Source organism: Phodopus roborovskii, unplaced genomic scaffold (genome assembly GCF_943737965.1).
Source record: "Phodopus roborovskii unplaced genomic scaffold, PHOROB, whole genome shotgun sequence".
Classification (NCBI taxonomy): Eukaryota; Metazoa; Chordata; class Mammalia; order Rodentia; family Cricetidae; genus Phodopus; species Phodopus roborovskii.
The window spans coordinates 33236353-33250226 of record NW_026126416.1 but is presented as its reverse complement, the minus strand read 5'-3'; the positions used below and the strand labels follow the sequence as shown (position 1 = coordinate 33250226).

The window sequence follows — 13874 nt, the reverse complement described above, 5'->3', positions numbered from 1 at the left end:
CTTCCCTCTTGTAAACCCACCATCTTCAGGAATTCCCAAAGTCTGGGATGGGAGAGACATGTCAGTATACTATTCCACTTAAGTACCGGCCTTTGGTTTAAGCTATCCTTTTCAGAATGCATTTAAAAATAAACATGTACGTGGGTGGGTGTTTTGCCTACTGTTGTGTCTGTGCATCCATGTGCGTGGTGACTACGGAGGTCAGGAGAGAGCGACAAATTTCCCGGAATGGTTGTGAGATGCCACCGAGGGTGCTGGTAATTTTTAAACCTGAGTCTTCTGGAAAAGAAGCCAGCGCTCTGATTCATCTGTCCAGCGCCCCCCACCCTCAGGTAATTTCTTAAAGTAGTAACTAGATGGGAAATTCTAGAACTTCTAAAAATAAACCGACATGTCCTAACTATGAAGTGTGAGTATGTGATAATATTTCTCCTATCTCCATGAACTAGGAAAAAACAACAAAACAAAACGACAGCAGTATGCTTGATATCGGTGTCAGCCCTAAGGGTGTTTGCAAATCTTGACAAGGCTGAGCAAATATTTGGAGTAGCAAAATACTGTTAATGCTGTGAATAAAGTGCTGTAAGGATGTTGGTGGCTAAGGAAATGACGGATAATATAGGTGCATTCATTTCTTTTGTTCGCAGCCTACCGAAGGCTCTATGGAGGCTTGAGTCATCCATCCTTAACAGGCTCAGTTCAAAAGTGTGTGAGTTGAGTTACTCCACGTGAGTCATTGTATTAGACTGACCGTAATCACAAAGTATTCCAACTGTGTTAAATCCCAGCACTGGGAGTGGAAAGTAGTTCTTTTGGCTGCGTCCCAACTTTTTTTTTTTTTTTTTTTTTTTTTTTTTTTTTTTAATGAGTTAGGGAATTAAATTTCAACCGTGGTCTCAGGCCTACCAAATATCAACCTTAGGCCTGAGGGCGTGGTTATCGTCTTGAGGATCTGGTAAGTTCTCTGGGGGACCAGGCTTGATAATACCGTAAAAGGCCTGGTTCTCTCAATTCTAAAGCCATGTTATGTTGACCTTCCTTTAAGAGCGGTACCCACAATTATACCGGGCAGAATCCCGAGCCCTCTGCTTCCACGGTTCATTCCTTGCCTCCGCCCCCAGAGGCGCCGCTCGTTCAATCAGGAACCGATCTGCCGCAGATCGCCTGCCCCTTCGTCTAGGCCCCGCCTCCCAGCACAGCTCGGCCCAGGCTCTGGTTCGCGTTTTGAGCCGCTGGTGCCACCATAGCTTCTGCTGCTGCGGCTGCCGCGGCGGAGCTGAAGCCGCCGAGCGTGATCCCCGAGGGCGCTGTGAGCTGGGCCCGAGCGAACGGGGGCGCTGACGAGTATTAGGGGCTTTTGAAGCGGGCGGTGGGTGTGCGGGGACTGGAAAGCAGCTCCCAAGGCCAGGGTGGGGGAGGGAGGCTCCCGTATCAGATCGGGTCAGCACGAGCCCCGGCTGCCAGCGTAGTGACCCGGCCCCCTGAGGACCGCTTGGGTGGCTTAGGCGGCCTCCTTCCTTGGACACCGCAGTTACCATGGGAACACTTGGGTTATAACCGGCGCCAAGTCCTCCTAGAGCCCATCCCATTCTTCAGTTAAACGCCTCTCGCTGGCGTGGGCCTGACATTTCTTCACTCTAGGGGGTCGTCCTTCCTTCCTAAGAAATCTAGCAGGCTAGGGTGGGGATGAGTAGTGAGAAAGGACAGGGCAATGCCCAGAGTAAGACCGGCTGACAGGCAGAAGACACCTACTGTGATGCCAAGATTGCTTCTGCCATCTCAGGCCAGTGAACGTGCATATCCGAAGGCCGTGTTAAGCGAGAAGGCAGTACCACTGTCGAGACAAGTCCTAAGTCTAGGCCAGGGACTGTCCTTAGGGGCTCCTGGTTATTATGGCTGGGGAAGGGTCAACCATTACCAGCCGCATCAAGAACTTGCTGCGGTCACCATCCATCAAATTACGCAGAAGTAAAACAGGAAACCGGCGAGAAGACCTCAGCTCCAAGGTGAGTACTACTGGGAGTCACCTCTGTACAACTCTACACTCTCTTATACCTGTTCCCTTTTCACCTTTCTCTTTCTTGGGGAAGAAAAGATTATAATGCAATTCCTCTGTTGGCGCTAAAAGATCAAATGTGCTTATCTATGACTACCTGATCTGAAGTTGGAAGAACAACAGCAAGTGTGGGTGTGCTTGCTGAAACTCCGCCATGGGAAGAAGTGCTTAGGACCTCAGTTCAAACGGTGTGCTTGGGGAAGCTAGTTGATGTGTTGTGACTCAGTTTCTCTTCTTGGACGAGGACTATGGGATCACCTACTCCATAAAGGACCTAGCTGTGACTAATGTGGATGTATTAATGTAACAGTTGGGGTTATGCCATAATACACTTGCAAAAAAGAAAAATACTAAAACACTTCATTTGAGATACCAAAACAACGTTTTGACAGACTTAGTGATGCATGCCTATAATCTGAGCACTAGGGAGTCAGAGGCAAGTTCAGCCTGGTCTGTACAAGTTCCAGCCCAGCTAGGGCTGCATAGTGAGACTCTGTCCTGTCTAAAAAAGATGAAGAAGATTGTGCTGGCAGGATGGATCAACTGGTAAAAATGTGTGATCTCCTGGTTTGTATTCCTTTGACTTACGAGATGGAAAAAGTAAAGCAACTCTTGGGAGTAGTTCTCTGACTTCCACACGTGTATGTATACATGAACACCTACAAAGAAATAAATATAAACTTTTATCTCTTTAAGAGACCTAACTTTATTTAATAGGAGCTTCTTGGTTTCTCATGAAAACATGGAGCCAGATGTGTTCCAGAAAGACATCTTCCCTGGTTTACACTTATACACGGTTTCTCCTGGTTACCATATGCCAGCGTCCTTTTCTGTCAGACACTCATCTCCCATTCTTAAAACTTGTCTGGGTTTGGGTCCTTATGCTTGTTTTTTATTTGTTTGTTTGTGGTTTTGTTTTGTTTCTCAAGACAGAGCCTTGCTACATAGTCCTGTCTGGGTTCAAACTCCTGCCATCGTGTCCTGGGTGTTGGGATTCTGGCATGCCCAGCTTATGCTTTATTCAGCTTTGCTGGTCCCCTCAATTTTGGGCATACAAAAGTAGAATACATTTATTTAATCCCTTGAGGGAATCTTAAGCATTGTTCCCACAGGATCAAATTAGGTTTTGTGTTTCATTAGTAGCCTGTAACCACAATAGCTTTGTGTGGTACAGGATTGCTAAGGACAGAGTCCTTTGAGACAGCAGCATTTTATTGCCTTGCCTGAGACTCTTTAGAGATGAGCAACCCTATTGAGGAAAGACTTAGAGTTTAATATTCAACGTGGCAGAGTTCTGGAAGGACTTACAGAGTCCTTTAGCAGAGGCGTAATTGGCTTTGGTAAGGTGAACAGCTGTCCTGTATATTCTAGCAGGGATTCTATTGAATTAAAATTTGCCACTTGTTTTTATGGTGGTGGGATTAGGGCCCCTTTCAAGGACTCTTACTAATAATTGTTCCTGTTTTCTAGAGGCAGAACAATGAGTCCTCCAACTTAGACACTCTTGGATACAACTCTGCTTGCCAATATACTTTTATTTGTCATTATCATATTGTGATGTGTCCATGCAGGTGCGAATGTCCCGTAGTGTTGTGGAGGTCAATATGGCAAGCACTCTTACCTGCCACGCCACCTGGCTGGCCCTAAAGATGTAGCTCAGGCTGCCCTCTAACTCTTGGTCCTCCTGCCTCTGCCTCCCTGGCATATCCTAACTGGCATGCACCACCACAACAGGACCTTTGCTGACTCATGGCAGTACTATTAGACCAATTTTCTCTCATCGTTGGGCTCCTTTCTGGCTAGGATTAGTACACACAGTAGGGATGTATTATGGGAGGTTATCCTGTAGTGTGAGTACTTACCACAAAGTCGTCTAGAATCTGGAAGGTGTCATGGCCATTCTTAAACATGCCCCATGTCTGTCATCATTAATGGTTCAACAAGTATTTATTGAGTGCCTATTGGGTGAATAACCAGAGATGAATAAAACATTATCCTTGCCACCAAAGAGCTTGTAGCTAAATTAGACATGTAAACAAGTAATTACAACCAGGTTTGGTAAGTGCTGGTCTAGAAATATGCACTAAATTGTCAATGGAATTATAGGGGTAGGAAATTAGGAAAGACTTGACAGGAAGGGCTATTTGAACTGTGAGCCCTGAGGCAAAAAAGGGTCACTGTAGGAAAACTGAAAGAAAACCACCTCTGGCATCACCAGTAAACATCCTTGTTTGAAGTAGGAAGTCAGTGCTGAGCTTTGAACTGGTATGACAGGGCATGAGCAGTCTTTTGTACCTGGTAGGTGACCTTCCCAAATACTCCACAGTGAAGACTTTCTACCTAAGGTTATTGTAAAAGCTTGCTTTATGGCCCTCATAAGACCTGGCCCATGAGTTTCCCTAATACATGGCAACTAAGGTAGTTGTGACATGGACCCATGGACACTTGATTTTGTTTTGTTTGTTCTATGACTTTAAATTGGAGATCCTTCTGCCTCAGGCTCCTGAATGCTGGGACGGTTATATACTACTGTACCTGAGCATGGTAGCTAATCTTGAAACAAAACTTGAAGATAAAAAGATGTGCCACTTGGGAGATAAGGAAGGAGGGATCAGAATAGCAATAGCATTATCTAGTTGTTTACTCAGGTAACCTCCTATTTAACTTTTTTTTTTTTTTAATTGAGATAAGTCCTGGCTATCTGGTAGCCCAGGCAGGCCACAAACTTGTAATTCTCTTGCTCTGAATCATACCATTTTGTGTGACAAAATTATACACTTCATTTCTAGCTCCATCTCCATATCTTACAAAGCAGAAAGACTTCTTTGACTAATTCTACTACTTAGAAACCAATCTCTAGTTGTCCTTTTATGTGTGTGTTAATTTTCTAAAGACAACAGGGAACAAGTTCTTTACAGTATAAACTACATGTCAAGTAGGAAAGATGCTATTGCAGATGAGCTTGAATGTCCAGAAGAATGAGAAAGGATCAGGAAGAGTTGTGTCCTACTAAGAAGTCAAACCCAGGAGTAATGAAATGGTTGAAAGGAAGTAGACAGGACGCTGCTCCTTGAGGGCTTTTTCTACTGGAGAGGAAATATGGCTTAAAGCTGAGATGAGGGAGCCAGTAGTAAGGGTGGGGTTTAATTACTATAGGGAGGTTAGATGAGCAACGTGATTTTATCAAGCTTTTCACAGGGAGGGAGCTTCCTACAGTAAATTGGAGAAGACTGGTTTGAGATGTCATTGCCAGGTCTGCAGATTCTTGAAGGACTTGAAGCTCTCAGCTGTAAATACCTTTCAAGCCCAAGTCCTATGCATTTGTCACTTTCCACCTCTGTCTTAGCTGAGGCTGGGCTTTCTTTAGGAATGATATGTGTGTGTTCTTGGAAGCTAATCCTTTTCTCTCCCCCTCTTTTCCTAAAGTTTCTGAAATTTTTTGTGTAGAGGGAGCTTGGGTGGTTCTATTTTTACAAGGGACAGAAATGGACTGAGGCTGAGCAGGCAGGGTAGAAGTTAGGGACACAAAAGGACTCCTATGCTAAAGGATCATTTTAAATCATTTCTTAGTTGCTATTAATCTGGTCTAGGTTGTATATTATTTCTTCAGATTTTCTTCTAGCCCAGCTTTATGATTGCACAGCTATTCTTGTTCTTTTCCTGTATGGTCATATGCTGTTACTTTGAGCCTTTTAATATGTGCTGACTCTAAGAAGAGTGTGTAGGTAGGTTTCATGAAAAAGTGAAAACTAGCAATAATCTAATTTCAGCCTTTGCTCAGTATTTGAGCCCAGATATTAGTATCAAAAGCCTTTCCTGCCTCTTTGGTAGAGAAAAACATACTTATTTTCAAAGCATTTGTGAATCATAAGCTCTAGCTTGGCAGAATGGTCAGTAGGGCCTCAGACTATTAAACATTTAAAAAATAAGCCTTCTGAGGCCTGAGGGTGCAGCTCAGCTGGCAGTGTGCTTGCCTGACAATTCATTAAACCCTCAGCCCCATTCTCAACATCATATAAACCAAGCAAAATAGCACACATCTGAAGTCCCAGCACATGGGAGGTTGATGCCAGCCTGCATTATATGAAACTCTGTCTCAAAAAAGGAAGAAAGTAAACTTTGTTCCAGGATCCATTCTCATTGTATGGAATTGGAGCCTCTTGGAGTGGAGTTTAGTAACTGTGTATGTATTAAGTTCTATCAGAAGCCCACTGTCTGTTATGAGACTCTGGCCTAAGTCCTATATCCCTGACATCTGTTGGTTTCATACCCAGATCCTCACTGAGGATCAGTTCAGCTTGGGATGTATTCTCTTTTCCTTGAATAGTTTTTTATTCTCCTCTGTCTTCTAGACTCATAGCTGTGTAAACTGTGTTGGGGTGGATCTAACAGAATCGTACTGCTATGAGGTCAGACCTGTGGAGTCAGTTGTCTTATTACCACAGTTCCCCAGGAATTTCCCTTCCAGTCAGGAGAAGGAAACTAGGGAATAGCATCTGATGAGCCCAGGCAGTTCTCCATCCCACCATTCCAGGGATTTCACTCCTAGGAATGAACAGCTTTTATTGTTTGACATATACTCTCTGAATTGTCCACTTGGGAAAATGACTGAGAACAGAGGTCTCTCAGTCAGTAGCTTAGCACATCCCTCCCCTCAACTCTCTGTTCTCCTGCCTCAGCCTCCCCAGAGCTAGACTTGTTGACATTTGCCACCATGCCTGGCTGAGATGTGTTCTGGTATTGAAGTGCCTTGAAATCCTCAGAACAGGTGGTGTGCTTGAACAGCGCACTCTCTGTTTTGCCTGATCATCTTCCCCCTGGTGCCCCAGGCCTTTCAACTGATTCTTACTGGGAGAGGAGTTCTTTCCTGCACCCATAACACCTCTTCCTTTCCTGTCTAAAAATACCCTGGCCTCTCCAGGCTCTGAGTCTCTCCAGAGGTGCTGCTCATCCCCTCGGCTTCGCCCACTCCAGAGTCCCTCTCTCACTTTGCTGTTTAGGCCAAGTTATCCTGGAGTTGGATCAGCCTTTGGTAAGTTTTTTTTTTTTGCATTGCCAGGATTAAACCCAGAGACTCAGCTGGTTAGGCAAACACTCTACCATGCCACTATACCATGCCCCCAAGCTCACCCTCACCTCAGTGTATGGCTTGAGTTCCTACCAACTGGACCTTGGAATTTCTCACTTCACCTCTGTTTGTTACCTGTGTGTTTTCATTTCTTGATGAATGAGGAAACACAGGTGGATGTGAGTGAGGCTTCTGCCTGTGTCTCTGCCCCCCACTCCCAACCCCTTTACTTTCCAGCTGGGCTCAGAGCTTTTATCACTGCCCTTTGGAGAACAGTCAAGGGCTTGAAATCCAGGGCTGTGTTTATTCAAACTAAGCTTCTCTGAGAACATTGGCTATCAAGCTGTCCTTAGAGTATCTGTTGGTGTTACTTCACGTTCAGACCACAGTGTTGTTAGGGAAAAGCTACAGTGTTTTCAGCAGGCTTTGTTATGTTAGACATCATGTTTGCACTGCTACAAGTTAAGCCTCTTTCTGCTTCTTTTTCAGTACAGAGCAAAGGATTTTCCTTCAGCTGCCTTTCTCTGTTCTTCTCTAGTTCTCATGGAGTGCAGACCAAGGCTAACCCACCCTTTTTGGTGTTTACTGTTCTATTGTGAGAATTCCATCCCTGGGGAGACATAAACAAGCACCTACTCCTTCCTCATAAAGTCCCAGGAACAAACCACCAGAACCCACCCTGGGGAGCCAGTGAGTTTATTGTGCTTGCTATAGAGCACAGGGAAGAGGTGACAGGAGTGTGGGGACCCAAGAGTTGCCATACTGGGAAGTCTTCACAGGACATGGATGATGGCTTCCCCAAGCCTCATAGGTGGAGCTCCTCCCACCTAGCCTTCCTCAGACTGGATGCTCGAGCTCCTCCCCACATACCTGACTCCTGATGGTGCTCCTGCCATTAAGGTATAACCACTACAAGTGTCTGGGAGGTGCAGGGGAGCAGCTGGAATCTCAGGGGAGGTGCAGCGACCCTCCCACCTCTCCCTGAGAGGACCACAGCAGACCACAACCAGTTTGGTGGTGAACTCTGGCAAGCATGGATGATCTGATGGCTTGCCTTATTTACTTATTTTTTCTTAAGACAGGAACTTCCTATGTAGCCCATGCTAGCCTTGGACTCATAGTAGTTCTCCTGCCTCAGCCCTGCCTCCCAGTGCTGGGATTAGAGGCTTGTGCTTCCTTACCCTTAACTTCTATTACCTCAGACTACAAATTTAAAAATTAAAGAGGGCAGGGATTAAGGGAGACTAAAATCAAGCATGACACCATGCTGAGCAGTATGTATCCTTAGGATATGAATTTTTGACTGTTGAGATTTTTCCACTTGTGTCCTTACTCAGCATTTTTAACAGCAAGCCCATAGTGCTGCTCTTGTATTTTCTTTATTTCTTTTTCTTTTACTTTTTTGAGGACAAATCTTTGCAAAGATTTGTAGGCTGGGATTGAACTCAAAGCCCTCTTACTGCTCTAGCCTACCGTGTGTTGGGAGTGCAGGGAGCATCTGTATGATAGTTGGAGTCATGTTTCTTACTCAGGTTTTGAAGGACACTTAGGAGGTTCCAGTGCAGATTCCCTCCTAGACTTTTGGGGAGTACATGTTACTCCCTCTCACGGCAACAGAAACTGTGTGTAATGCTTTTTCAGATTTTCCTAGTCTGTAAAACAAGCATTTGTTGAAGACTGGGTTTAGAAGCTTACACATCTCACCCTCCCCTAATATTGAAACAAGACCAAGGATGCTTTTTATCCTCTTTCCTTCATTCATAGTAGAGATTTAAATTTACTTGAAGATCTTGGCACATTTCTTGCAACCATATGTGGCTGATATTACCCCACACACACACATTGTCAAGTGCTCTTTTAGAGGCTTCATGAGGAGGATGGTTTTGTGGGCTTTTCTTTTTGTTGCTGTTGTTTGGAAACTTTGTTTTTATTGGTGCTACGGTTAAGACCCAAGGCCACGATCCAATGGTCAAGTGCTGTACATGGGAGCCAGGCCTCCCACCCTGTGCTTTAGGACTTGAGCATTCCTTTCCACGGTGAGGTACTACACTTCTCCTCAGTCTTTGATATCTGTTCATTTCTCCATGTGTTCCTCTGACCTCTTACAAGTGCTGGCATGTAACAAGGAAACAAAACTTTTAAAAATACATGAAATATAACACACCGAAAAAAGTTTATGAAACATAATAGTATATCATAAATAATTGTTTCCACCATGCATGTCGGGGACTGAAGACAATTTGAATGGATGATAGGAAACTCCAAAGCTCAAACTTTATCTTTATTCTGTATTCCTCCCAGGGAATCTTCAAAAGAATGTCTGTCATTGCTAGAGACAGTGTACAGTGAATGGGTTAGAGAAGGTAGCTTTTTGTTTGTTTGTTTTAAATACACATTTTTATCAGGGTGTAGTGGCACAGGCCAGTAATCCCAGTACTTGGGAAGTGGGGAAAGGGGGCTGGGGACTTCAAGATCATCCATCCCATCATCAAGATCATAGAGAATTCAGCCTGGGCAACATTATATCCAATCACAAAAGCAATTGTGAGCACACACTCACTCATTTCCATAACCTTCCCCAAAAAGATCAGTGGAATTGATTTCTCAGCTGCTGCTGTAGATCCCTTGTCTAGCAACCTTTGCGTCTAGCAACCTTTGCCCGTCTGTATTCTCGCTTCTCTTGTCAGTCCCACGCACTCCTGACTCCCCTCAGCTTGCCCTGTGATACTATTAGGAAGCATTTAACTTGTGGGTCTGTGGGTAATTGAATATCAAGTGTGGCAGCTGTGTGGTTCCAGATGCCTGCGAGCCACAGACAATCGTTACTGCTTTTAGAATTGGTGCAGAGCAGAAACCCACAGATGCCTTGGTCATCTCTGGGGCAGCGGGGATGGCTGGGTTTTCATCTGAGGTATTGTTTGGCAGGCTGATCATGTTTCTCATGTTCTTGAGGAGGGCCTAGTGTAATGCTGGATCTTTCCTTCCAACTGTACCTTTTTGTTATTTTAGCTTATAACCAACTTTGGTTTTTAAATCATGGAAAATGCTGAGTGAAAATTTTATTTTTGTGAAAAACAAAAACCATCCCAATGTGCCATTATAGGACTGATCTGGGTGATGAAAGGATTAGGTGGATTTGAACAGAGCAGAAACGAGGCCACTTGCTCACCTGACTCCTTTTATCTGCATGGGCTCCAGGGTTATACATTTCCTTCAGCAGATGTCTGCCCTTACCTCACCTCAGCTCTGTATGGTTTTGCTTTCTCCTCTCAAGTAGTCAAGTGTGACCACAATATAAGTTCAGAAACGTGGGTCTCAAGGCATGCTCCCCTGCATTGCCCAAACCCAGGCCTGCCTTCCAGTGCTGTGGTGAGGCTTTAAATGAGATTTAGTGACCAAAAAAGAGCGATGTAAAACCTAAATAACTTCACAGCTGTAAGGAGTTGCTAATAGTAACAGAGCTCAAAGATTTGTAGAATGCGAAGGAACTTTGTCCTAATTTGCTGGTAAGATTCAATTTCTTCTAGTTTCCATTTATGACAAGTTCCTTTTTGCAGGCCCAGCATTTTTTGTTACAAAATTTATCACATCCTTAGTCTTAGTACCTTTTCCTTGACAGTGATTTGACTTAGTAATTTTCTTTGTGCATGTGTAGTATATTCGCACATGTGTGTACACATGCTCACACTTGGAGACCTGAGAAATCAGCTGTCCTGTACTATCACTTTCTGCCTTACTCCCTTGAGACAAAATCATTAAACCTGGAACTAGCTTAATGACCAGAATTCCCCAGCAATCTTCTCTTTACCCACATGGTGCCAGGGTTACAGGATCTCACCAACTTTTTACATGGTGCTGGAGATGTGAATTCAGATCCTCACACTTGTACAGCATGCATTCCTTCCAACTGAGCCATCATTCCAGCCCACAATGTTCCCGTTGGTACTAACTGCATTATAATTTACTGCTTTGCTGTAACAATAAGTTTGTTACTATTGAAAGTCACACTAAGGCTGGAGAGATGACTCTATGATTATGAGCACTGACTGTTTTTCAAAGGACTTAGGTTCGATTCCCAGGATTCACATGGCAATTTACAACCATCTGTGTAACTCCAGAGGTTCTAGGGTCTCTGACACCCACCTCTAGACTTTCTGAACACATAGGCATGCATGTGGTGTACGAACATATATTCAGGCAAACACTCATACCAGTAAAGTAAGTCAGACTAGTGAATTCACAGAGGTAGGATGAGCCCTAACTCTTCCATGTTAGATCAGAGCTATAGAGTTATGTTTTATGTTAGCAATGCCTTCAGCAAGGTAGAGAAATGATTTTTTGAGACAGGGTCTCTCTGTGTAAGAGTCCTAGCTGTCCTAGAAGACACTTTGTAGACCAGGCTGGTCTTGAACTCACTGAGATCTGCCTGCCTCTGCCGCCATTGGCCGCCACCACTTGGCAATAGTGAACTCTGATGTTCTACAAGTAGCTCTGGACAGAATGGCATTTTATATGAAATGAGATTCCCTCTATCTGCTGAAAAGGATGAAGTCATTCTTTCTGTACTGATGTGCAATGAAGTATAAAATACATGTAGAGAGAAACAGCAAGCTGTAATTGGTGATTACTTGTATTTTTGTGAAAACATACATATCTAGTAGTATATGCACAGAAAAATGAGGCTATAATAGCACTTGGTTACCTCAGGGAGAGTTCGATTATGGTAATTGTCACTGAAATTCTATAAGATTTGAATTTGAAATAATAAGACTTCATTATTTTTGTAAGTAGAAAACATGGTAAAGATGAATTTTTTTCATCAAATTTAAATATAAAATGTTTCAAATCAGCTGGGTGGTGGCGGCAAACACCTTTATTAATCCCATCATTCAAGGCAGAGACTGGCCAGCCTGGTCTGCAGAGTGAATTCCACTACAGCCAGAGCTATACAGAGAAACCCTGTCTCAAAAAACAAAACAAAACAAACTTCAAAATCTATATTTATTATTAGTTATACACAAATATTACTGAAAATATGTCTGATATAATGACCTTGGTGGTTTGGCATATATAGCATATGTGTTAATGGAACATAAAAATACTTTCTTGGGACTAGTGAGATGGCCTAGTGGTTAAGAGCACAGCCCAGGGGACCTGGCATCTCTGCCCCCCCCACTCATGCACATACCCCAACACACACACACACACACACACACACACACACACACACACACACGAAAATAATAAAAATAGAATCTTCAGATTTTTTTTCTCAAAAATATAGATAAATTTGTGAATTTGAGATGCTTTACTTCCCATATCTTTACAATTTTTTCTTGTTGATGTTTAGTCAATAAAATCTTTTGATATGAGGCAGGTGTGTTGATTCAAGCCAGGTGTGTTGGCATACATATGTAATCTCAACACTGAGGAGGGAGAGGCAGAGGCAGATGAATCTCTCTGAGTTCCAGGCCAGCCTGGACTACAGAGTGAGTTCCAGGACAACTGGGGCTACACAGAGAAATCCTGTCTTGAAAAGCCAAAGCAGACAAACAAATAAAAAAGTTTTGATGCTTTTTAAGTGACACGTGCTTTGTGGAAAGAGTTGTGGGTAATGTAAAGAAGACAATCATGAAGAAAATGTCCCATAATTTCAGCACACAGAGAGACCACTGAAAGTTCAGACTGGTCTGTGTCTGAAAGCTAGGATTTCGCTATGTGTTGGTGAAGGAATACAAGCTAAAGCCCAGAGGTGCCTTTTGGGGACAGTGAGTAACCTGGATTGACAAATGTGCATGTTTCTTTTGGGTGAGTAGTAATTGAATTAGACTTGGCGTTGGTGATGCTAGGCACAAACTTTTACGCTTTATTTAGCTGGCAACAGGGACCCCTAGAAAGTTTTTGAGCAAGAAGAAATGGCAAAGCCCACAGGAGGGCATTGCTCTGAAAGCCCTTGTTACATCTGGGAAAGGGAGGAAGGCCTTGGGATGTGGGAAGGAGTCCTGAGGCCCAAGCCTTCATGGCACCTGGAGCCCTAGGGCCTTCCCCACACCCATCTTCTTCTCAGTCACACGTTCACTTCACCCAGGTCATCTTGGCAAGGAACTGTTAGTATTCTTCCTGCTGACAGAAGTGGAAACTAGGAGATCAAGGGAAACAACTCAGCTGTGTAGATTGGTAAATGCCTTTTTTGTTGCTATTTTGGGTTAGTCTCATATAGTTTGAGGCTGCCCTCATGCTCACTATGTATCTGAGTTCCTATTCCTCTTTCCTTTAACCCTTGGAGTTACAGGTGTATGCTGTTGCATCTGGCTTTACTTAGGCTCTTTTGAGGACCAGACTTCGGTTCACAGAGCTTTGTGATTCTGGTCTTAGTATAGAGAAGTCTGACATTAGAGGGGGAAATCCCCTCCCCCATCCTGTCTGAAGTTGAGCTGTCTCATATCTTTGCTTTTCTGGTAACCATGGAAAAGTAAGAGAGTCAGAAGGCTTCCTCTGCACAGACACTGTGCTGTTAAGGCTGCTTACTGGCTGTGGGCACGTGACAGTGACTGCACTGTTACTGACTCTTGAGCAAGAGTCCCTCCATTCCCTCTCCCTTGAGCTGATGCTCCCTTGCTTCTGCTGCCGTCTGTCTGCATAGAAAATCACGCTCCCCTAACATTGCAGTGCTGGTTACCTTGGAAGCAGGTGTCAGTCAGTTCTCCATATTGACCATAGGTTGTAGCACAGCCCCAACATGGCCAGGTT

General features: G+C 44.0%; 1 protein-coding gene across 3 annotated transcripts in view; it reads left to right on the top strand.

Moving 5' to 3' along the window:
* Positions 1-1234: 1234 nt before the first annotated feature.
* The window catches only part of Mapkbp1 (mitogen-activated protein kinase binding protein 1), a 50263-nt gene continuing 37623 nt past the window's right edge, over positions 1235-13874 (top strand). For all 3 annotated transcript variants that reach the window (XM_051183650.1, XM_051183648.1, XM_051183649.1), the window contains exon 1: positions 1235-2006. In XM_051183650.1, coding sequence (XP_051039607.1) covers positions 1893-2006 — 114 coding nt within the window. In that variant the 5' untranslated portion in view covers positions 1235-1892. The remainder of the gene's footprint in view (positions 2007-13874) is intronic.